Source organism: Oncorhynchus mykiss, chromosome 3, assembly GCF_057628025.1.
Source record: "Oncorhynchus mykiss isolate SJ-2025 chromosome 3, ASM5762802v1, whole genome shotgun sequence".
NCBI classification, from domain to species: domain Eukaryota; kingdom Metazoa; phylum Chordata; class Actinopteri; order Salmoniformes; family Salmonidae; genus Oncorhynchus; species Oncorhynchus mykiss.
The window spans coordinates 40,907,017-40,932,032 of record NC_143024.1 but is presented as its reverse complement, the minus strand read 5'-3'; the positions used below and the strand labels follow the sequence as shown (position 1 = coordinate 40,932,032).

The following is a 25,016-nucleotide window of genomic DNA, read 5'->3' as shown; positions in this document are numbered from 1 at the left end:
TCTCCCGCCTGCCCCGGCATGTGTGCGTGTGGGTGTGGACACGTTTTTCCATTGTTAGAGCTTTTCTATGAAAGATCTCAGAACAGGTTTTTGGCTGTCATTTATAAGGGTTTGCTTGTAAGAAGTTGATAACAGGAAATGGCAGTTATTTCCACTGGATAGATCTAACAACCATGCAACTGTGCTTTCACAGGTACTTGACTTGTTAATGACTGAGTTCACAAAAGCTAACCAAAAACAGGGATACACAACCTATCTGACAAAAAAAGAGAGTCAAAACAGTCAGCCACTGCTTTTAAGCTGGTCCATTGTTAGGCCTGTCTAACATGTTAATTTTTTTTTAAATAAATGATCATTATTTGGCTAATAATGTGGGCCTCAAGGGGGAATTCTGTTTTCAGTCGCCACTTCTTTTAATTAAGTACATACAGTAGTATTGCAATTTGAATACACAACGGAAAACAATCACGTTTGGCTTAGGAAGACGGGATCAATATGATGCTTGGAGCACAAACAACATATCTTCTCAGAACACTCGATCACACCTCAGTCATTTCTTCAAAAAGACTGCATGGAACCCAAAATGGTTGCCTTCACAGGAAGCTTTAAGAAGTGCTTTTATATGCCTACATTTTACAGACTGTTCTATGAAAGAGCTCAAAACAAAACCATTCTCAAGTAATGCATGGTATCTGTAGATGCCACACACTGATCTGTTTCACCTGTCCTTGTGATTGTCTCCACCCCCTCCAGGTGTCGCTTATTTTCCCTGGTGTATTTATCCCTGTGTTTCCTGTCACTCTGTGTCAGTTTGTCCTGTATGTTTTCAGGTCAACCAGTGTGTTTTCCCATACCCTGTTTCTATTCTCTTTTTGCTTGTCCTCACGGTTTTTACCTTTTCTTATTTTCTGGACTCCATTCCTGCCTTCCTGACCATTCTGCTTGCCCTGACCTCGAGCCTGTCTGCCCTTTGGTACCTCCTACACCCTGAACTGGTTTTGAGTTTTTGTCTGTACACAACCATTCTTTTGCCTACCTCTTTTTGGATTTAATAAACTTCAAAGACACTTACCATCTGCCTCCTGTGTCTGCATCTGGGTCTTGCCTTTATAAGATAGCATAATAATCAATTTGACAGTCTTTAATTTACTTTCCAGCTCTCAAATGTCAAATTTGTCCTTCACAAGAGTTGGATTAGCGTGCCTTTCTTTGAAGAAGGCTGTGACAATTGACACCTGTGAAAATTCTAAATACTCAAACTTAAAATATAATGTTTTTTCAAATAGCTTGACTAATTTATTATTCACTTGTGGACAAATGCACATAACATCGAGCATCTGACTCCATTACGTGAGATTTTTCCTCTGGGTTTCCAAGATGACTCATTAATCTATCTCAAGGCATTTAACTTGACTTCCCTATCTCTCCTGTTATGTGCCCCACCACCCCACGTCATGTTATCTTTCCTGTATATGGTGAATTCAAAATAAGGATGTGGCTGGCTGTTCAACTCAAGTGGCCCTGGAACCGGAGTTCCATTTCGCCACTCTGTTCCATCTGATCCTGTCTACACCAGAGTCTGATGAAAGTCTTTCTGGGTGCTGAGGCTGTGTGGTGAGTGGTGTTGCTCTCTAATTGATTTTCTTTATCTCTGAATCACGCTACCTACCAAACCTTCTGATTCACTTGAATCTAACAGAACAGAGCGGGGGGGGGGGGGGGGGGATAAAACACTATCTGTTATTGGTGAGTGAGTGAGTGAGAAGCTCAGACAAGGACATTTCATCTCCCTGTTCAACTGTGTGGATATGTCAAATGATTTACTTATTGGTAATTTAATAGGATTTAGTGACATATCATCAGTACATGTATCTAACTTGAAAAGTTTTGAATCCAGCCTGACATCATGACCTTTTCAGTTTTAATGTGACAATTATACAACAATTTTGGCATCACTACTAGCTGATCACTATCTGCACTCATACTACTTATACTCTTTTGGAATATTAATGGGAAAAAACAAAGTATATCTCTCATTCCTGGATAGTTATAAGATGTCTATGTGCTGTCAATATATGCAAAAGAGGATGTGAAAGAGATTGTTTTTCTCTTTCTGCTCTTTTATTTTTATGACAAAGTATTAGTCATTGAGAGGTCTAGTGTCTCAGGTCACCTTCCAGCAAAGAGGAAACCTCTAATCGAAAATTAAAGGGCAGATTGTCAAATAGTGATTTGTACATATCTTTGACATGTTTACCAAATTAACTAGAAGTACAATTGAAGCTTTGCGGAGAAAGAGAAACAAAAGGAGAAATAGTCAAAGCTTTAACTTTGTCAGCCTGTTGGAGGATATTGCCTAATCGAGAAAGAGGGACTGTTGTAACATTTACCACAATGGCTTAAGAGAAGAACATGTTTAAGGGGAGACAGAGGAACAAGGTATAGAACATGTTGAAATATTGTATCTTTGCAACACATCCATTACACCACAAAGGGTGTCAAAATCTCTCTGAAACAATAACATACTTTTGTGAGAATAATGTGCCATTATAGGTAGTTTGGGGAACAACCTTTTCGGGAAAAAAAAGTCCACGCCATACTTGTAAATGACATTATAAAATCCAACCATTCCATGGAATGCCTGTAGACATGGCATCTAAAGGTACTCAAACATTTGACATAAATTAGGAATGTTTATTGACCATCCTGACATATTTGTATTACACTGATAAGTTAGCCTATAGAAGGAAAATATATCATAACCCTGCTTTCCTTTAGTCGAAAACAGGAAATTGGCATTCTCATTTGCGTTTACAAGCATACTAAATAATGACGCAAGAGAGTGACATGCTAGCCGGTGACAAAATAAATCACTCCAAATGTCAGAACTTTTTTTCTGTCCGTCTCCCTCTGTCACTCTCTCGCTCTCTCTCCTGTCACGCTCTGTCTGTCAGTCTATCTCTCTGTCTCTTTCTCTCTCTCAAGGCAGCAAGGGACATTTAGGAGCCATAGGCAATTAGCTCCCTGCAATAATAATAAGGCAAAACTCTGCATAGGAGGAAGAGCGAAGTGGAGGCCTTTCTGCAGACAGATGATAAGCAGTAAATAAAAGGAGACTTCAACGGCCTCACATCACGCATCCACTACATAGGCTGCATCCCAAATGTTGGGAATAGGGTGCCATTTGGAAAGCAGGCGTCTTTTCCGTCCCCTACTCTAGGCCAAAAATATACAGGTTAGGACAAGAGGATTCTAATATCCCATAAATCTTTGCATAATTGCGGAAAAAGTCAATACAATGGGATCAGCAATACGAGCAAAGAATGACTGGAAGTTAATGTTAGCAGTACAGAAAATGTGTCATCAAAGTGGAAAATAAAAATAATTGTAGTGAATTTCATCTAACTACTCAGCAAACACATTTCATCTAACTACTCAGCAAACACTGTTTTACTGCCATTCTATTAATTTAAACGTTTTTCAGATTATCCACAGCCAATTTATTACTTAATTTTCAGACCGCTGAATGGTAACCAGAGGGTAACCAAATTCAGAAACACATTTCAATTTCCACTGGTCTGTCGCAGTTATTTCCCTATTTCAGTGATTTTTAATAGTAAGTGACGATAAATAATTTGTCAACGTTTCAGAACCTGCAGAGCCTTGGTAGACTGGCAGAGAGACAGGCACGTTTGAGAGAGGGAGAAAGGAGAGAGAGAGAGATCTCAAGGATGTACATGTTACCATCCTCAAATGAGCAATAATCAAATTCCCAACACACACTCTCATTGGTCATGGCATCCTCCATCTTAGCCATTAGGGCCTAGTTACATTTCACCTAGTTGGCATATGTATTCTAGCCAAATAACAGTAATGGGGGCAAGGCTGTGATTGGTCCATTGCCAAAGGGTTGCCAATACGTTTCACAAGGATGTAATTTTCTCAGTTATTTTCCTATTTCAGTGATTTTAAATATTAAGTGATACATTATTTGGCAACTGTTCAGAAACTGCAGAGCATGGCATTTTGAGTGGTGCAGTGGTCTAAGGCACTGCATCACAGCGCTAGCTGTGCCACTAGGCTCTGTCGCAGCCGGCCGCAACCGGGAGACCCATGGGGCGGCGCACAATTGGCCCAGTGTTGTCCGGGTTAAGGTAGGGTTGGGCCGGCAGGGATGTCCTTGTCACATCACTCACTAGCGACTCCTGTGGCGGGCCAGGTGCAGTGCACGCTGACACAGTCGCCAGGTGCACAGTGTTTCATCCGACACATTGGTGCTTCTGGGTTAAGTGGGCATTGTGTCAAGAAGCAATGTGGCTTGGTTGGTTTGTGTTTCGGAGGACGCACGGCTCTCGACCTTCACCTCTCCCGTGTCCGTACGGGAGTTGCAGTGATGGAACAAGACTGTAACTACCAATTGGATACCACAAAATTGGGGGTAAAAGTAAGAAATGTAAAAATAAATAAGAAACTGAAAGGCCTTGGTCCACTGGCAAAGAGACAGGCAGGTTGAGAAGCTTGCAACTGGAGAGAGAGCAAGAGAGAGAACGAGAGAGAGAGAAATCAAGGATGTACATGTCAACACCTTCAAACAAGCTATAATCTAATTCCGAACACACACTCTCATTGGGCATGCCATTCTCCATCTTAGCCCTGAGGGCCTAGTTACATTTCACAAGAGGTTTCACAAGGATGTGGTTTTCAGTTGCCTGTCACCAGTATGTGCCTTCTCAGCATGGAGATAACACAGAGGTTTTAAAAACAAGAGTCATATTCATTAGGCACCAAACGGAAGAAAAAGAAGAGAGACAAGCTGATCTTGTCCAATAAGAAGCGCTCAAATTTCATTTTGCATTGTGTAGTGTTTTGCTACAGTGTACCTGAAGGGGACAGTCCCAAATGACAGAGAGGAAATAACCGACCTCTCTTTTTCCTCACAGAACATATAGAGACACAAGCATGACCTGAGTGAATCGGCTGATGGCCATCTTGCCATTGGTGATTGGTGCACTCTGATCTTTAGACTTTAGAATCAGTCTTTAAGTCATTAACAAATTTCCTATGACTGAGGAATTGTGAGTATCCCAAGTGTTTCTTTGTTTGTCAAAGACAGCTGTCTAATCTTTTTTTCCCTCGTAATTTCCGTGTATCAGTTGTGGATGATGCATCTTCGCTCATGTCAGCTTGTACTGTCAAACAGTATATTCATGACAGGTTAGAAAAATATATAGTCATTATCATTTCCATTACAATTTATACGCTGCTGTCCATAAGAGCTCTGGAATTTCAAATGTTGTTTTGATTCCATTGAATGCAATGTACTTTCACCCGTTCTTCTTCAAAATCACTCATTTCACATCTTCCCCTCTCACAGGTTTGTATCACCATGGCATCAGCCTGGATAACAATGTTTGCCACGCTGCTGCTGGCTTTTGTGAACGGAACGAAAGATGGTGAGTGCTGTCTTTGTAATAAATAACCTTCTCTAAATGGCAACACCTTGCCAGCAGTAGCACAGATAAAAGAATAGACACTTCACATCCCACTGTCTTACAAATGTTGTTTTGAAATGTGAATCTTGAAGTGATCAGTGTCATTTGAGTTTCACTGAGACATGCGAATATACAGTAGGCAAGAAATATGGAGCTGTATCTCACGATAAGTATTTTATTTGGTGGCTTAAAGAGCCCCTTTTCTACCTTCTCCCTCAATGTTGCTGATGCATTGATCTGCTCTTGGCTCTCTTTCCATTCCTGACAGAGGTTCACACGTCTCCATCTGTGCGGGTACACACTTCCACCCCTGTGGTGGCCTTGGGGTCACCGGTGACTGCCTCTTGCATCATCAGAGATGACTGCCCACTCATAAAGGGGGCAGTCTGGCACCTCAACCACATTGTTTGGCACCTCAACCAACGCCTTATTCCCAGCAGTCCTGCAGCAGCCAATGAGAGTGGTAGAACCTCTGCAGCGGCCAATGAAAGTGGCTGGATCTCTACCGTTTTATATTCTGTGGCCAATCAGAGTGGCTGGAACTCAACAGTGTTTATACCTAGCTTCACAGACACCAAGGGATATCTCACGTGCTGTGTCCTCCACACCTTCCCGTGTCAGATCGTAGGAGCAGTGGAGATAAGAGCTGGATGTGAGAGACGTTTTTTTCTTTCTTTGTTTTGTTTATGCCTGTTCAGTGGTGTGCTGTATGTGTGGTCTACCATAGCTCCATTGTCATTCATAGTAAGGGATATCCCTTACCCCACATAAAAACATTACAGATGGGACCATGGTAAAGAATGGCATTTCTTAATTTTTTTAAATGTTGGAATGAAAAAAAAATGCAGGTTTGTCTTGTAGTGCCACACCTCCCTGGTTTCCCTCATGTCCAACATCTAGTACTGAACATGCTGTACTTTCATTTCAGAGAGCAGTTCTGGGAAATCTGAGCATAAAATAAGAATTCATTCAAATGTTTTTAAAGGTGGACTTGGCTCTCACACAGTCGCGCACAGTGCCTGTGCATGTGCACGGCTTCGCCTCACAGCTGTTGCAGCGTGGTAGCCACGCGACCGAAACAGCTGTGAAGTTGAGGGCTTCAACTCTCTTAGTTGTTGAGAGAATTGACACACTGTTTACTTTCTGCGTCTACCTCATATCGCTGAGTCGACATTTACATGTTTTAAACATACGTTTCACCTCAGATAAAGAATAAAAAGCTGAACTGATAATGAACAGTTCAGTAATGCAGTTCTGAAGATCATTTTCTGTTCCAAAATCAATTCAAAATCAAATCAAATGTAATTATCAAGCTCTTTTAACATCAGCAGATGTTACAAAGTTGTTATACTGAAACCCAGCCTAAAACCCCAAACAGCATGCAAGAAAGATGTAGAAGCAAGCTGGCTAGGAAAAACTCCCTCGAAAGGAAGGAATCCACCCAGGCTCTGAGGGGTGACTAACTTTTACACTGTTTTGCTCACCCCAATAATTGTTATTTTCATAGTTCCACCCACAGCACCACAGAACCTTAGCTGCCTGACTAACCTGACCAAGCCGGAAACCCTCTCATGCCAATGGGACCCAGGACAGGACACCCACCTGCCCACACAGTACACTCTCTACACTGAGATCAGGTAACAAGTGGCTATTGGTGGAGGACAAGTGCATCTGTTGTATTTTTAGATTTACATTTACATGTCAAATGTAAATGTATATTGTAATTACGATGCTATTTTTTAAATGCCTGCATATGTGTGGTGGTTATCCATAGAGAACCAGTTTTAGATGTTACTTCCACGATGCTTTCTGTGGCAACCTCCTAATATCACTATGCATAGGTGTGGAGGTTATCCAAAGAGCTTAAAGGGGAAGATGCGTAACTGTGATTTGCTCAAGAAGTTGTATTATTTCTTAATCTTAACAGGGACTTACCAGAGAGCAACACGTACATGCTGCCGCCAGGGGTACATCGCTACAAGATACCACGGACCGGCTTTGTTCTCTTCTCAGAGATAGAAATATATGTCAAGGCGGTGAACGCCTTGGGTCAAGCCACCTCAACACCTTTGCTTCTGGAGCCAATGGAGTCAGGTAAGGAAGTAGTGATTTGGGCCGTGATTTACAGAATATGGTTGTTCATATTAGGACAACCTCCGTCACACCGACTTGGTGTCACTTGTGACTCTGAAGCTGTCCTTATGCAGACACTGTAAAAAGATAGTCATTATGAAGCTCACTGTATTCTTTAAACCTAAAACACAGAACCTTATGCACAAGTACTTTGTGGCATGGTATTGAGATTAAGCTATTGCCATCATAGAAGTTCTAATATAACTCTCATATTGCAGCCAAGTTTGACCCTCCAAAGGTTCTGAAGGTCCAAGCAGAGCCAAACAGGTATGGCTGCCTAAGGCTCAGCTGGGGTCTCTCTGAACAGCAAGCGTGGGTGACCACTGTGACCTTGGAGGTGCGACTGAAAACAGCAAACAGCAAGCAGTGGAGTGAAGAACCAGTAAGAGAATGTCCATTTCCTAAGTGTCCACATACTGCAACCGTTTGAACAAAAATTATTTTGATTAAACAAAAATAAACGATCATACCAACTGTACTAGGTAACCATAAAAATAATGACATTACTGTGAGTGTGTGTGTGTGTTTGTGTGTGTGTGTTTGCGTGTGCATGCATGTATGTTTGTGTGTGCGTGCGTACGCGTGCATGTGTGTTAGGTCCCAGTGCAACGCTTAATGCGCCAGAGACCCATGGAGGTGTGTCGTCTGCTCCACGGGACAGAGTACCACATCCAGATACGGGTCAGGTATCAACAGAGTCCATGGAGCGAATGGAGTAACAGCAATACTGCAGTCACGCTTGAGAGGGGTATGTCCTGCATCAATTCTGTTTTAATATAATGTCATTTATCACTCCCATGGTACAAATCTTTGAATCTATTTCTTATTCCTCTGTTCATTGGGCTTACTTTTCACTCTGTGCTAATGAAATGTCCTATATTTTCTATCCCTCTTTTTACAGCTCTGGTAGAATGTATGTATTGACAAACACTAGGCTCTTTGGAAGTGAATTTATAGCCTACACCTGTTTAGTCTGGAAGAATTCTTTGCTTCTCCTCACAACTGAGAGGCACAAATTTGACAAGTTTCAAAATGGACACTTCTGTTGCTTTTCAGCTCCCTCCGGAAGACTCAACTCTTGGATGACGGTATCTAGGGAGCAGAAGCATAAGTCTCTCAGTCTACACTTGTTTTGGAAGGTGAGAACGACACACAGAACACATTCAAATTTGACACATCACAAACTTTGTTTCCTGTGATAGCGGTCCACACAACTTGCCCTTCCTCATTCATCTCCTTTCTGCCTTTTGTAGCCATCGAAGCAGTTTCGTGCCAATGGCAAGATCCTGTCCTATGTTGTCTCGCGCCAGAGACAACCCCTGAAAAAGGGACAGCTGTGCATCACATTGGATAACCACTGTGTTTTCCAGCTTCCCAGGGGCGCAAGGAAAGTGTTCCTAAGCGCTGGGAATGCTGCAGGGACATCCAGCCCTACTGAGGTGGAGGTGTTTCAACACAGAGGTAAAGCTTTATTAATAGTTAGATTGTGTATAAAGGGATATTTTACTCAATCTTTTAGCATTTTGTGTATTAGTCCACTGTTAATAAAATCCCAATAAATAGTATGTCAGTAGTACATTTTTCAAGATAGAGCACTTCCAGTATAGAGCGAAAATGAAATATCCCTGTTGCTGAATTCAAAATCATCCCCTACACGGTAGGCACTCCTGTAGATCTGAGAGGATTGCACATATATCAGCATTATGGTAATAGCTTCCTCTGATTGGCTGGGTGGAAATGTCACCATATTTCGTCCACCTATGCAATCCTCTGATCTAGGCCTGGGGTCAATTTAGAAATCATAATATATGCATAAGCAGAAGGTGTTATGTGTGTTATGTCAGCGTCCCTAACACCCACATAGTGCACTATTTTTGAGTCCTATGTGCACTATACAGGGAATATGGTGTCATTTGGGACTCAATCTATGGGTGTTTAAGCTTACCTGTGATATATTGTGTGGTAAAAATCTCTATCTGTCTCCAGCTCTGGCAGCGGTCTCTGACGTCAATGTCCTTCCTCATGATGAGAGATCTCTACTGGTCCAGTGGACAAGCATACATTCATCCAGTGTCACAGGCTATGTGGTGGTGTGGAGACCATTGTGGAAAATGGACCCTTCCCTCATCTTGTTTGACCACATTGACAGGAATCAATCCAGCACTCTAATATCAGGTATGGTTTATGTCAGTTATAACGGTATACATTCATAATGTACACTATATGGTTTCATTCACCTGTCATGTGTCTCTAGTTCTGTGTTAGAAGTTTGTGGGAGGACTATGTACTTCTTTTATGTGCAATTCTCCTGGCTGCACAATTAATTTATCTGCAGGGACAATAACGTTTTCATTGAATTGCATCTACAGTATCAGCTTGTGAGCGAGTGTGTTCTCTAGTTTGTTGTTTGAGTTGATTTGTGCAGATTTTTTCTTTGCAGGATTTATCCACATACTATGCATTTATGAACTTGGATCCACTGTTATCTCTTGTTATCTCACTGTATCTCACTGTTGTCTCTTTTACCGTCTACAGAGAGCATCGAGCCATACAATCCCTATGAGATCTCTGTGTATCCAAAGTATAAGGACGGGATTGGCCTTCCTCAAACCGTCGAGGCGTACTCTAGACAAAAGGGTAAGTCGGTAAATACTAACCCTTATACCTTGGACTTTGTAAGATCTTTACAAGATCAAGGGAGGTGTTGCAGGCTTCCTTTGAGTCAATGAGGTGCGAATTAGCTGCAAAACAAGCTGATGAAAGGTGTTACAATGCCTCCCTCTATTGGAGACCTATAGCAAATTACACTTCCGCACACTGCTACCACCATTACTATGAGCCTATTCTACTCTATTTATATCAAGCGCCTACGTTATAGCTCTTTGTCAGCATGACAATACCAACAAATCAAAGCACCATTAGGTTTCTGACATTATATAATTTATATGGTAATCACCACTACTTTTATTGCCATTTAATCCATATTGTCCTTAATGTTCTCCGTTGTTTATGGCAGCCCCATCTGCCGCCCCAGATCTGAGGGTGAGGGAGATTTTGCATTCTCGTATTGAGCTTACTTGGGAGGAGATTCCACTATGCCAGAGGAATGGGATCGTGCAGAGCTACCAGATCTTCTACTGGGATGAGCAGGGAAACACCAAAGGTGGAAAGATGCTCATTGTGACGCTGTTGATGATTCACCATTGATGATACAACTATAGATGACTGAAAGTTCATACAAAAGCCTTATTTTGCCAGGCTGTCATTGTAAATAAGTATCTAGGTCACACTGTATTTGGATAGTCTAGATGCTCTACAGATGGTATATGATCAACTGCTTTCTAAGGTTATGGTTAGGTTTAGAATAAGGGTAAGGGTTAAGTTTAGGGTTAGGATAATGGTCATGGTTAAGGTTAGGTTTAGAGCTAGGGTTAGTAGGTAGTTAGTGGAGCATCTACAGATGGACTATCCAGATAAAGTGTTACCAGTATTTATTCCCAACTGACTTGCCTGGTTAAATAAATGAACATGTAAACTCATACTGCAGCTGCTGTGTCACTCTTTTACAGTTGTGACTGCTGAGCTGGAAAAGAGGAGGGTGGTTCTACGAGAGCTCGACCGTTCATCCTCATACAAAGCCTTTATTATGGTTAGCACAGGTGGCGGGAGTCTGAACGGATCAGAGGTTACACTCAAAACTGAACCAATGGGTTGGTATTAGAATTTTGTCAAAAAGTAAAGTCAATCAGTGAAGTGCTTTTAAATAAAAGTAATGTGCGGTGTTATCTGAGGACTAGTCTCGCTTGCCAGACTCATGGCGCTCCACCCTATGTGAGGTCAGATACTGTATCAGTAAATTGTCTAAAACATATGTCCTAAATCTAAATCTATATATTTTCAGACGACTTGGCTATCATCTTGATAGTTATTTCCTCTGGTGTTGGGCTGTCATTGCTTATCATTATCTCAGTTCTGGTCTGCTTCTCAACACATGAACGGTGAGAACTCAACATTGACTTCATGTCAGTAAATACTTGTGTGTTTGTGCTATTTAAAAACAATACAAGTTTCTATTCTTATCCAAAGGTTGAAGATGTGCTTTTGGCCCAAGATTCCCGACCCTGCCAACAGCAGCATCAAGAGGTGGAACACATTGGATTCAATGCAGGTGCAGTATTAGGATTATCATGACAAACCATGTATTCAGTGTGTGTTGATAATCCCTAAACACAAGGGTTACTAATCTTTTAGGCATTTATGCATTTATTCCATTCTATTTAATGTTTCTGTGGTTTGACAAAGGAGATGCATGTTTATTTTTATTTTTGAAGGATACTCCCCCTGTTGAGGACATGCAGGAATCCAGCCTGGTCTATCTCTCAAATCTCAGCCTCCTGGACCTGCCCAAGAAGGGTCTCGAGAAGAGGGGTGGCGAGATCACCGATGACCCCTGGTGCCGCTGCAGTGACACCAGTGACCTGGGCGAGTCCATATGTGGCTCCCCCCATGCCCTCAGCCCTAGCTACATAGGGTCACACCAACACTCTGTTCCGTATGCCACTGTGGTCTTTGATAGCCCGTACTCAATTCAGCCACCAAGCCAATCCCATGCCTACCTGCGCTCAGAGTCCACACAGCCACTCCTGGAGGAGGACCTCGAGGAGCCCTCTAGCCCAAAGGAGTACCAGAATGTTCCCGTCCATGGGACATCTGGGGAGCAAGTTTCCTTTAGAGAATGCCTGAATGACGGCCCAGGAAGGGGAGAGTTATGCATTCTTTGGGATGACTTTCCCTTGCTTAGGGCTTTGGCAATGAATGATGTTCGAAGTCAAACCTAATCAGTGGTATTGAGATTTTGAAATGTATGCAAGTATTGTGAGATGTATGTCACAGAATGTCAACACCAATGATGTTTTCAAGACAGGGACAACATGATTATCCAGTTTGTGAATGTTAGTGCTACAAAAAAGTGCACTGAAAAATAACAATTAATAAAGTTCATGTGTGTTCATGTTGATCAATATTTTGTCTCTTCTGGTCTGAGGTAAATCATAAAATAAATATCTGATCAATACATACAACTCTGAACATATTGTAATTTATAATACTTTATAATGCAGTATATTCCGTCTTAAATTTGATCGATTATTTACATTTTAGGATACCTTAGGTTGGATTTGGAATGTTGTTTGAGATGTTTGGACCAGGTTTACAGGTAACTTATTAGATCATTTGTAGTCATGTTGGGCGAGTTAAAACCGGTGTATTTCTGAATCAAACGCGCCAAATAAATTGACATTTTGGGGATATAAAGAAGGACATTATAAAACAAATGATGTTTCTGGGACATTTTGAAGTGCCAACAGAAGAAGATCTTCAAAGGTAAGGCATCTAATTATATTGTCATTTCTGACTTCTGTGTCGCCTCCTGCCTGGTTGAAAATTATTTTCATGTGTTTGTATGCGGGGCGCTGTCCTCAGATAGCATGGTCTGCTTTCGCCGTAAAGCCTTTTTGAAATCTGACACTGCGGCTGGATTAACAAGAAGTTAACTTCTTATGGCTACCCCTCGACAACATTCCGCTGAAAAGGCAGTGCGTGAAATTCAAAAATATTTTTTTGAAATATGTAACTTTCATACATTAACAAGTGCAATACACCAAATAAAAGATAAACTTCTTGTTAATCTACCCATCGTGTCCGATTTCCAAAGGCTTTACAGCGAAAGCACAACATATGATTATGTTAGGTCAGAGCCAAGTCACAAAAACACACACAGCCATTTTTCCAGCCAAAGAGAGGGGTCACAAAAAGCAGAAATGTAGATAAAATGAATCACTAACCTTTGATGATCTTCATCAGATGACACTCACAGGACATCATGTTACACAATACATGTATGTTTTGTTCGATAAAGTGCGTATTTATATTCAAAAATCTCAGTTTACATTGGCGCGTTACGTTCAGTAATGTTTTGCTTCCAAAACATCCAGTGATTTTGCAGAGAGCCACATCAATTTACAGAAATACTCATAATAAACATTGATAAAAGATACAACTGTTATTCACAGAATTAAACATATACTTCTTGTGACGAGCAAACCCGTATCCGGGAGCGTAATCATAGCCTCAAATGCATTAGCATAACGCAACTTTCCTATTCATGAAAATCGCAAATGAAATGAAGTAAATATATTCAAACACAAGCTTAGCCTTTTGTTAACAACACTGTCATCTCAAATTTTCAAAATATGCGTTACAGCCAATGCTAGACAAGCATTTGTGTAAGTTTAGCATGGCATAATGCTATGCTAGGATCTGCTGGCAGCAGGCAACATTTTCACGAAAATAAGAAAAGCAACCAAATGAAATCATTTACCTTTGAAGAACTTCAGATGCTTTCACTCAGGAGACTCCCAGTTAGATAGCAAATGTTCCTTTTTTCCAAAAATAATATTTTTGTAGGCGAAAAAGCTCCCGTTTGTTCATCATGCTTGGCTGAGAAATCAACCGAAAAATGCTTCAACTATAACGGCAAACTCTTTTCAAAATTTGCTCCACAATATCAACAGAAACACGGCAAACGTTGTTTAGGATCCATCCTCAAGGTGTTTTTAACATGTATATTCGATAATATATCCGTCGAGGCAATTGGTTTCTCATAAGAAGTGATTGGAAAAATGGCTACCTCAGTATTTTACATGAGATTTTCTCCGGGAGACACCATGTGACCACTCGCCAAATATGGTCCCTTACAGCTATTCTCCAATGGAAATGCCTAAAAAGACGTCACAATGCTGTAGACACCTTGGGGAATGCGTGGAAAACGTAAGCTCATTCACAGCCATATAAGGAGTCATTGGCATGATGCGGTTTCAAAAAATGCGGCACTTCCTGATTGGATTTTTATCTGGGTTTCGCCTGTAACATCAGTTCTGTGGCACTCACAGACAATATCTTTGCAGTTTTGGAAACGTCAAAGTGTTTTCTTTCCAAACCTGTCAATTATATGCATAGTCAAGCATCTTTTCGTGACAAAATATCTTGTTTAAAACGGGAACGTTTTTCATCCAAAAATGTTAATAGCGCCCCCTAATGCATAACTGGTTAATTCAACCGTTGTGTCAGATTTAAAAAAAACTTTACGGAAAAAGCAAACCATGCAATAATCTGTGTACGACGCTCAGATAACAAATCAAGCACTACAGATATCTGCCATGATGGAGTCAACAGAAGTCAGAAATAGCATTTTAAATATTCACTTATCTTTGATGATCTTCATCAGAATGCACTCCCAGGAATCCCAGTTCCACAATTAATGTTTGATTTGTTCAATAAAGTTCCTCTTTATGTCCAAATACCTCATTTGGTATTAGGGCGTTCAGCCCAATAATCCAAATTCATGACACACGAGCAGACGAAGTCCGTAGAAACATGTCAAACGAAGTATATAATCAATCTTTAGGACGCTTTTAACATAAGTCTTCAATAATGTTAAAACCAGAGAATTCCTTTGTCTTCAGAAATGCAATGGAACTCAAGCTAACTCTCACGTGTACGTGCGTCACGAGCTCATGGCACTCTGCCAGACCACTGACTCATTCAACTCCCATTCCCCCCTCCTTCACAGTAGAAGCATCAAACAAGGTTCTAAAGACTGTTGACATCTAGTGGAAGCCTTAGGAAGTGCAATTGGACCCCATAGACACTGTATTCGATAGGCCAAGAGTTGAAAAACTTGAAACCTCAGATTTCCCACTTCCTGGTTGGATTTTTCTCAGGTTTTCGCCTGCCATATGAGTTATGTTATACTCACAGACATCATTCAAACAGTTTTAGAATCTTCAGAGTGTTTTCTATCCAAATATACTAATAATATGCATATATTAGTAACTGGTTCTGAGTAGCAGGCAGTTTACTCTGGGCACACGTTTCATTCAAATGTGAAAATGCTGCCCCTATCCCAAACAGCTTAAGCTTTATTTTGATGTATTACACTTATATTGTCGTGAGTCTTGAATATTGATATTTCTGTAGTTTGAATTTGGCGCTCTGCAATTTCACTGGATGTTGTCAAATCGATCCCGCTAAAGGGACTGGCGCGCGAAGGGATCACTAACAGGATAAGAACTTGTCACAAACCCAGCCATGGTCCCAGCAAAAATTAAGAAATAGGTTCAATTACCAGAAGTTCTCACATGGCCCTTACAGTGCCTTGCAAAAGTATTCATCCCCTTTGGCTTTTTTCCTATTTTGTTGCATTATAAACTGGAATGAAACTTTAATTAATTTTTATTTGGATTTCGTGTAATGGACATACACAAAATAATCCAAATTGGTGAAGTGAAAAAAAAACAAAAAAACTTGCTTAAAAAAATTCAATAAAATGTAAAACGGAAAAGGTGTGCAAGCATATGTATTCACACCCTTCGCTAGGAGGCCCCTAATTAAGATCTGGTGCAACTGATTACCTTCAGAAGTCACATAATTAGTTCAATAAAGTCCACCTGTGTGCAATCTAAGTGTCACATGATCTCAGTATATATACACCTGTTCTGAAAGGCCCCAGAGTCTGCAACACCACTAAGCAAGAGGCACCATGAAGACCAAGGAGCTCACCAACCAGGTCAGGGACAAAGTTGTGTAGAAGTACAGATCAGGGTTGGGTTATAAAAGAATATCGGAACGTTTGAACTTCCCAAGGAGCACCATTAAATCCATTATTAAAAAATTTTAAGAATAGGGTACCACAACAAACCTGCCAAGAGAGGGCCGTCCACCAAAACTCACGGACAAGGCAAGGAGAGCATTAATCATAACCTTGAAGGAGCTGAAAATCTCCACAGCAGAGATTGGAGTATACAGTTTATCACAAAAGTGAGTACACCCCTCACATTTTTGTAAATATGAGTATATCTTTTCATGTGACAACATTGAAGAAATGACACTTTACTACAATGAAAGGAGTGAGTGTCCAGCTTGTATAACAGTGTAAATTTGCTGTTCCCTCAATAATTCCACTTAGTACACCCCTAAGTGAAAATGTCCAAATTGGGGCCAAAGTGTCAATATTTTGTGTGGCCTCCATCATTTTCCAGCACTGCGTTAACCCTCTTGGGCATGGAGTTCACCAGAGCTTCACAGGTTGCCACTGGAGTCCTCTTCCACTCCTCCATGACGACATCACGGAGGTGGTGGATGTTAGAGACCTTGCACTCCTCCACCTTCCGTTTGAGGATGCCCCACAGATGCTCAATAGGGTTTAGGTCCGGAGACATGCTTGGCCAGTCCATCACCTTTACCCTCAGCTTCTTTAGCAAGGCAGTGGTCATCTTGGAGGTGTGTTTGCGGTCGTTATCATGTTGGAATACTGCCCTGCGGCCCAGTCTCCGAAGGGAGGGGATCATGCTCTGCTTCAGTATGTCACAGTACATGTTGGCATTCATGGTTCCCTCAATGAACTGTAGCTCCCCAGTGCCGGCAGCACTCATGCAGCCCCAGACCATGACACTCCCACCACCATGCTTGACTGTAGGCAAGACACACTTGTCTTTGTACTCCTCACCTGGTTGCCGCCACACACGCTTGACACCATCTGAACCAAATGAGTTTATCTTGGTCTCATCAGACCACAGGACATGGTTCCAGTAATCCATGTCCTTAGTCTGCTTGTCTTCAGCAAACTGTTTGCGGGCTTTCTTATGCATCATCTTTAGAAGAGGCTTCCTTCTGGGACAACAGCCATGCAAACCAATTTGATGCAGTGTACAGAGTATGGTCTGAGCACTGACAGGCTGACCCCCCCCCCCCCCCACCCCACCCCTTCAACCTCTGCAGCAATGCTGGCAGCACTCATACGTCTATTTCCCAAAGACAACCTCTGGATATGGCGCTGGGCACGTGCACTCAACTTCTTTGGTCGACCATGGCGAGGCCTATTCTGAGTGGAACCTGTCCAGTTAAACCGATGTATCTTCTTGGCCACCGTGCTGCAGCTCAGTTTCAGGGTCTTGGCAATTTTCTTATAGCCCAGGCCATCTTTATGTAGAGCAACACATTTTCTTTTCAGATCCTCAGAGTTCTTTGCAATGAGGTGCCATGTTGAAATTACAGTGACCAGTCAGTATGAGGGAGTGTGAGCGACGACACCAAATTTAACACACCTGCTCCCCATTCACACCTGAGACCTTGTAACACTAACAAGTCACATGACACCAGGTAAGGAAAATGGCTAATTGGGCCCAATTTGGACATTTTAACTTAGGGGTGTACTCACTTTTGTTGCCAGCGGTTTAGACATTAATGACTGAGTTATTTTGAGGGGACAGCAAATGTACACTGTTATACAAGCTGTACACTCACTACTTTACATTGTAGCAAAGTGTAATTTCTTCAGTGTTGTCACATGAAAATATATACTCAAATATTTAAGAAAATGTGAGGGGTGTACTCACTTTTTTGATATACTGTATGTCCATAGGACCACTTTAAGCCGTACACACCACAGAGCTGGGCTTTACAGAAGAGTGACCAGAAAAAAAGCCATTGCTTAAATAAAAAAAATAAGGAAACATGTTTGGTGTTCACCAAAATGCATGTGGGAGACTCCCCAAACACATGGAAAAAGGTATTCTGGTCAGATGAGACTAAATTTAGCATTTTAGCCATCAAGGAAAACGCTGTGTCTGGCACAAATGCTCGGCTATTACACAGAACCCAAACCTGCTGCGTCCTGGGATATAAACATTGATTTGCTATTTTACCTGAAATGCACAAGGTCCTCTAGTCCGACAATTAATCCACACATAAAACGTTCAACCGAATCGTTTCTGGTTCTCTCCTCCTGCCAGGCTTTTTCATCTTTCAACTTATATGTTGACTGGCATCTAAACTTTCATAGTATTACTACACTGACCGGCAACACAGTTCGTCTTTCAATCACCCTCATGGGTATAACCAATGAGGAGATTGGAGAGGCAGGACTTCTATTTTAGCCCATGGCAATGCAGACGCTCGCGAGCAGTGTGGGTGCACTAATTGAATAACGTAGATTTCTAAATTTATTTTGCAACTCTCGCGTACGCGAAATGAGTGGTGTGGTCAGCTGATTAAACTATTCTTTAGTAAAGGTTGAATAGTCTATTAACCCTCCCCAACTTGCACAAATTGCTGTTCCCATCTCATTCCTTTCCCTCTTTCATGTGTCATCATTCTGCTCCTGAGTGGCTCTCTTGTGGGTGTGCTGGCAGGATATGGCAGCATCTTCAGGTGTGCGTCAAGAATTCTGCATACAGTAGCATGTTTGTATGAAGGTATGGTTATTAACAGTTAAATTCTTATATGATATGGAGGTACATTTGTATCTTTTTGTCGAGAGCATAACCTTTTTTATTTTCAATCAAAAATAATTGTTCTGAAAGCTACTCTTTTTCCGACACAAAGGAAGTCAAAGCGGACAACTACGAAGATGGCATCTCAGGTAAGCAGCACCGGGCTTTATTGACGTATCCTAAAAATGACATCTGCTGCTTTAATTTGAACGGTCTTTCAGAGAGCGAGCTGATCAAGGGGTCAAATGTAGATATTGCCAGATGTTCACTGTCCGAGGAACAGGCTGAAAGCTTTATTGCTGTTCTGTGTTCTTTTTCTCCAAATCTGCCTGTCTTGTTGTACATGGAACCTGTCTCGCATGCATGAATTAAAAAACCCTTAAGATGTCAGCTGCTAATTTTCAGATTTACACCACATAGTCCAGTGAAAATGTTTGTATTTATCTGTTGCTGCCAAGTCATGATTTCTCTGGGGGTTAGCCTTGTAATAACCAAGTGGTGAGACACACAGCCCTCTGTATTTAAATGTTTCAGGCACACTCCGATAGGTGTCTGCGTCACATACAGTATATTTTATTGACATTATCTTCTATTGTTTGTCCTAATGTGTCTGTTTTTCAGCATAAAGTACTCTGTAGCCACTTAGTGTGGAGACCACACACACTAAGAGTCTCTTCTTCACTTCATCCCTCTCCCCCTTCTCCCTAAATCCTCTAGGTTATATCAGCTGTTTTGGTGAACCCCTCCAGCATCTGAAATGGCTGAAACGGAGGGCACAGCATGATCATAGGTGATATGTCACTTGGTCGGGTCAACAGGAAGTATTAGTAAAGAGATGCTTTACATTGAAATACAGACCGAGTTGTAGTAGTCCCAGAGTTAATGATCCAAGGTCAGTTTTGCATTTCACCTCCTGATTTAAGGTGACTAACTGTTAGAATAAAAAAAAACAAGGCTTAATCATGCTCTCTCTCTATCCATCTGTCACTCGTCTGCAGGTATGTTTTGATGTGAGAGGAAGCCATTCCCGTCATCGCCACCTCATCAACTCTTCCTCGCCTTCTGGCTGGTTAGGAGGCTGGTTAGGAGACACCGCAATTGTGATGAACTGAGAATATTAGGGTAGCACTAATTAATGAATCTTATGTTGTCTGCTGCTGTTCTTAGCCTTTTCCCTTTGTCTTCTACACCGCTCTCCCCACCTTGACTTTCTTCCTCATTTTATAATGCACACCATACAGTTTGAACGTGTATTTATAATATTACAATTATCATGTATTTATGAAACCTGGATATTGAACTTCTTTCAATAGTGTATCACATTCTCCACTGGTTGAAATTAAGTATCTCATTGAAATACTATCCTGTGTCCTCAGATGAATGCAGATAGTTTTTTTTTCTGTATATATGAATTACAAATCAATTATGTTTCTCGTCTATTGCATAGTTACAATGTGTAATCATTGATGTTCCAGGAGCAGGAGTGGTAAACGCATTCATGCAGACACAGCATCATTCAAATAATGCAGTTCGATATGACAAAGAATGTCTCAGATTCATACCTGAACCGCACCTTTATTTGCCAAAGAAGAGTACATGATCAGTGAATATATTCAATGTACAGGCTACAATGTGGGAATGTCACGTGTGGTAATAACTACAGTACTTGCATCCATGGCACTAAAGTTATTATATTCTACTCTATCCATATGCTTCATAATGCCATTCAGACTTGAAGTTGATACAACTATGATAGCTGAGGTTCATAGGTTCCGAACTAATATTCATACCAAACGTTTTAGGGTAGCTGTAGCTAGCTGCACATCCATAGGCATACAGTTATTTTTATCCTCCACTACACAATAAAAAAGTAGCTAGTTAGCTAGCTATGTTACTTCAGCAGCATTGCAAGGCAAGCAGTAAATGCTTTAGCTGGCTAGATTTTTACATCCTGTTTCACAAGGCGACAGCCTGGTTTGTTTTTCTCAGGAGTTCCTAAAACATTAAACAACCCGAATTACAAATGCATTCTCCTAACACTAGCTAGCTGGCTAATGTTAGCTAGTCAGAACTTGCTAATTAGTGATTTTTGTAAACTAACTTTGACAAAAAAAATATGCACAAACGTTTGTCTAACATTAATCCTCAATGTTTTGCTATTTAGTTCCGCTGTAATGTTTTGTCAGCCATCTTTGTTGAATGCCACAAGGCAAGGGTGGCTCGCATCAAAATTTGTCATTGAAACAACTCGATATGGTTGGACCCAAATGCATAATGAGTGCTCTAACTCCCCCTTGTGGTGGTCTGGAGCGATGAAGCTGTGACGCTGGGCACCTTTAAGTCCCGCGGTGCTCGCAACTTTTAAAGGAGGAACCACTGTAGTCATGTGTAAATCAACTGATACAATCCCCCCCAAAAATACATTTTAATATCAAGTTGTGAGTCAACAAAATAGGAAAAATGCCAAGGGGGTTGAAGACTTTCACAAGCCACTGTACATTGTATTACTAGGATATGCTAGATGTAGTTTGAAGAGAGACGATTTGGAGAGACTTTCACTTTCTCTTGAGCTATTTTTGTAGCCTACCTTTTAGGAGATTGGAAGATTTTCAGATGAAGAAATATGGGCAATAAATATTTAGGCCAATTTCTAGGCAATGTAGTAAACTATAGCCAAATCAAAGGCCTATTTAGGAGGTACATCTCCTTGGAAGGATACCTGCTCCGTGCTTCTCTGCCCATGCATAAGCTATAGCCTACTCTCTTTAATTGAGACCACACGCACCTGATCTCGCAGGTATGGCTACTGAACTGAAAGCAGCAAGAATGACAGCAACACTTGCTACGTTTTGCATAGGTCTATTAGATATTGCCTATCTTTTAGAGGGACAATTTGCAGGCAAAGACAAATAAATGGGTAATAAATACTTATTGACAATGAAAAGATGCAACACTCGCTCCACATAGTAGCCTAACCTATATGCACTTTGAGCTCTTTCCTTTTCAATTATGATTATAAAAAATACAGTTGAAGTCTAAAGTATAAATACATCTTTGCCAAATAGATTTAAAGTATTTAAATACTTAAAGTATTCAGTTTTTCACAATTCCTGACATTTATTCCTAGTAAAAATCCCCTATCTTAGGTCAGTTAGGATCATCAATTTATTTTAAGAATGTGAAATGTCAGAATAATAGTGTTAGGAATTTTATGAATAATGACTAAATAGCTACATTTAAATAGAACTATAACTAATTAAACTCTACCCGGTTTTATTTTATCTGATTAATAATGTTAATTCATAAGGAAGGGATTTTGTAGCATGAACAAGGAGTAATTAAAATGTAATAAACACCATTCCAACTTAGTTGGAGAGGTATGTGTTGTGGGTTTTTAAGTAAGCAAAAAGGATCGTTAACCTATGGTTGAACCGACTCAACTTAGCTCTGGGATGTTTAGATAAGGCAGTGAGTGCCTCCCTAGGTTTTCCATTATCTGGAACTGTCTTCTAAATAGTGATGGATGAAGGTGAGACTTCAGAAGTTAAATCTTGATATAGTGTGTGTCTGGAGTGAGCTAGGAGGTTGGAATAAACTTTTGAACCTCTTTGTCTTGGTCGAGAGGAGGAGATTCATTCTATAACCAATGACGTCATATTTTGTATATAAACTGTTGTTTGTGGTTCCATGGCAGCGAGCTCCGAGAATAAATACTGTTATCTAATTTAGATAAGACTCTGTCTATTTTATGCAAATAAGAATCTTACAAATTCTTATAAATAGAGTGATTTAATTAATGTACACATATAGGAATTATGAAATTCCGATGACTTAGAGAGAATGATTTATTTCAGCTTTTATTTATTTCATCACATTCCCAATGGGTCAGAAGTTTACATACACTGAATTAGCATTTGGTAGCATTGCCTTTAACTTGTTTAATTTGGGTCAAGCGTTTCAGGTAGCCTTCCACAAGCTTCCCACAATAAGTTGGGTAAATACATTTTGGCCCATTCCTCCTGACAGAGCTGGTGTAACTGAATCAGGTTTGTAGGCCTCCTTGCTCGCACACACTTTTTCAGTTTTGCCACAACTTTGGAAGTATGCTTGGGGTCATTGTCCATTTGGAAGAACCATTTGCGACCAAGCTTTAACTTCCTGACTGATGTCTTGAGATGTTGCTTCAATATACCCACATTATTTTCCATCCTCATGATGCCATTATTTTGTGAAGCCCACCAGTACCTCCTGCAGCAAAGCACCCCCACAACATGATGCTGCCACCCCTGAGCCACCCCTTTTTCCTCCAAACATAACGATGGTCAATATGGCCAAACAGTTCAATTTTTTTTTCATCAGACCAGAGGACATTTCTCCAAAAAGTACAATATTTGTCCCCATGTGCAGTTGCAAACCGTAGTCTGGCTTTTTTGTGGCGGTTTTGGAGCAGTGGATTTTTCCTTGCTGAGCGGTCGATATGTCGATATACAGTGCCTTGCGAAAGTATTCGGCCCCCTTGAACTTTGCGACCTTTTGCCACATTTCAGGCTTCAAACATAAAGATATAAAACTGTATTTTTTTGTGAAGAATCAACAACAAGTGGGACACAATCATGAAGTGGAACAACATTTATTGGATATTTCAAACTTTTTTAACGAATCAAAAACTGAAAAATTGGGCGTGCAAAATTATTCAGCCCCCTTAAGTTAATACTTTGTAGCGCCACCTTTTGCTGCGATTACAGCTGTAAGTCGCTTGGGGTATGTCTCTATCAGTTTTGCACATCGAGAGACTGAAATTTTTTCCCATTCCTCCTTGCAAAACAGCTCGAGCTCAGTGAGGTTGGATGGAGAGCATTTGTGAACAGCAGTTTTCAGTTCTTTCCACAGATTCTCGATTGGATTCAGGTCTGGACTTTGACTTGGCCATTCTAACACCTGGATATGTTTATTTTTGAACCATTCCATTGTAGATTTTGCTTTATGTTTTGGATCATTGTCTTGTTGGAAGACAAATCTCCGTCCCAGTCTCAGATCTTTTGCAGACTCCATCAGGTTTTCTTCCAGAATGGTCCTGTATTTGGCTCCATCCATCTTCCCATCAATTTTAACCATCTTCCCTGTCCCTGCTGAAGAAAAGCAGGCCCAAACCATGATGCTGCCACCACCATGTTTGACAGTGGGGATGGTGTGTTCAGCTGTGTTGCTTTTACGCCAAACATAACGTTTTGCATTGTTGCCAAAAAGTTCAATTTTGGTTTCATCTGACCAGAGCACCTTCTTCCACATGTTTGGTGTGTCTCCCAGGTGGCTTGTGGCAAACTTTAAACGACACTTTTTATGGATATCTTTAAGAAATGGCTTTCTTCTTGCCACTCTTCCATAAAGGCCAGATTTGTGCAATATACGACTGATTGTTGTCCTATGGACAGAGTCTCCCACCTCAGCTGTAGATCTCTGCAGTTCATCCAGAGTGATCATGGGCCTCTTGGCTGAATAATTTTGCACGCCCAATTTTCCAGTTTTTGATTTGTTATAAAAGTTTGAAATATCCAATAAATGTCGTTCCACTTCATGATTGTGTCCCACTTGTTGTTGATTCTTCACAAAAAAATACAGTTTTATATCTTTATGTTTGAAGCCTGAAATGTGGCAAAAGGTCGCAAAGTTCAAGGGGGCCGAATACTTTCGCAAGGCACTGTAGGACTTGTTTTACTGTGGATATAGATACTTTTGTACCTGTTTCCTCCAGCATCTTCACAAGGTCCTTTGCTGTTGTTCTGGGATTGATTTGCACTTGTTTCACCAATGTACGTTAATCTTCTAGGAGATAGAAGATGTCTCCTTCCTGAGTGGTATGGGCCAAAATTGTGGCCAACAATGTGATTTTCTGGATTTTTTTTCCTCATTTTGTCTGTCATAGTTGAAGTGTACCTATGATGAAAATTACAGGCCTCTCTCATCTTTTTAAGTGGGAGATCTTGCACAATTGGTTGCTGACTAAATACTTATTGGATTGTGTAGAAATGCAGGAAATTAGCTTTATGTAATTAGTTACAAA

The 25,016-nt window shown here is 40.8% G+C and overlaps 1 protein-coding gene across 5 annotated transcripts; it reads left to right on the top strand.

The window, feature by feature from the left end:
- The first annotated feature begins 1,067 nt into the window (after positions 1 to 1,067).
- Positions 1,068 to 12,701, top strand: csf3r (colony stimulating factor 3 receptor). Of its 5 annotated transcripts, none has more exons than XM_021581433.3 (17): positions 1,404 to 1,614; positions 5,154 to 5,214; positions 5,375 to 5,453; positions 5,761 to 6,144; positions 7,000 to 7,129; positions 7,420 to 7,586; positions 7,844 to 8,007; positions 8,223 to 8,373; positions 8,682 to 8,764; positions 8,879 to 9,086; positions 9,612 to 9,800; positions 10,161 to 10,262; positions 10,642 to 10,788; positions 11,195 to 11,335; positions 11,527 to 11,623; positions 11,712 to 11,793; positions 11,957 to 12,701. In XM_021581433.3, exons 3-17 carry the CDS (start codon positions 5,387 to 5,389, stop codon positions 12,461 to 12,463), a joined length of 2,619 nt encoding a protein of 872 aa, XP_021437108.1. In that variant the 5' UTR covers positions 1,404 to 1,614; positions 5,154 to 5,214; positions 5,375 to 5,386; the 3' UTR covers positions 12,464 to 12,701.
- The last annotated feature ends 12,315 nt before the right edge of the window (positions 12,702 to 25,016 follow it).

What these genes read in the sequence shown, in the direction of transcription:
- csf3r (XM_021581424.3), top strand. Translation starts at nt 5,312, where the DNA reads ATGCAATGTACTTTCACCCGTTCTTCTTCAAAATCACTCATTTCACAT. An exon ending in AGCAGTGGAGTGAAGAACCA is followed by an intron (nt 8,008 to 8,222) that starts GTAAGAGAATGT and finishes CATGTGTGTTAG; the next exon opens with GTCCCAGTGCAACGCTTAAT. An exon ending in TGCAGTCACGCTTGAGAGGG is followed by an intron (nt 8,374 to 8,681) that starts GTATGTCCTGCA and finishes GTTGCTTTTCAG; the next exon opens with CTCCCTCCGGAAGACTCAAC.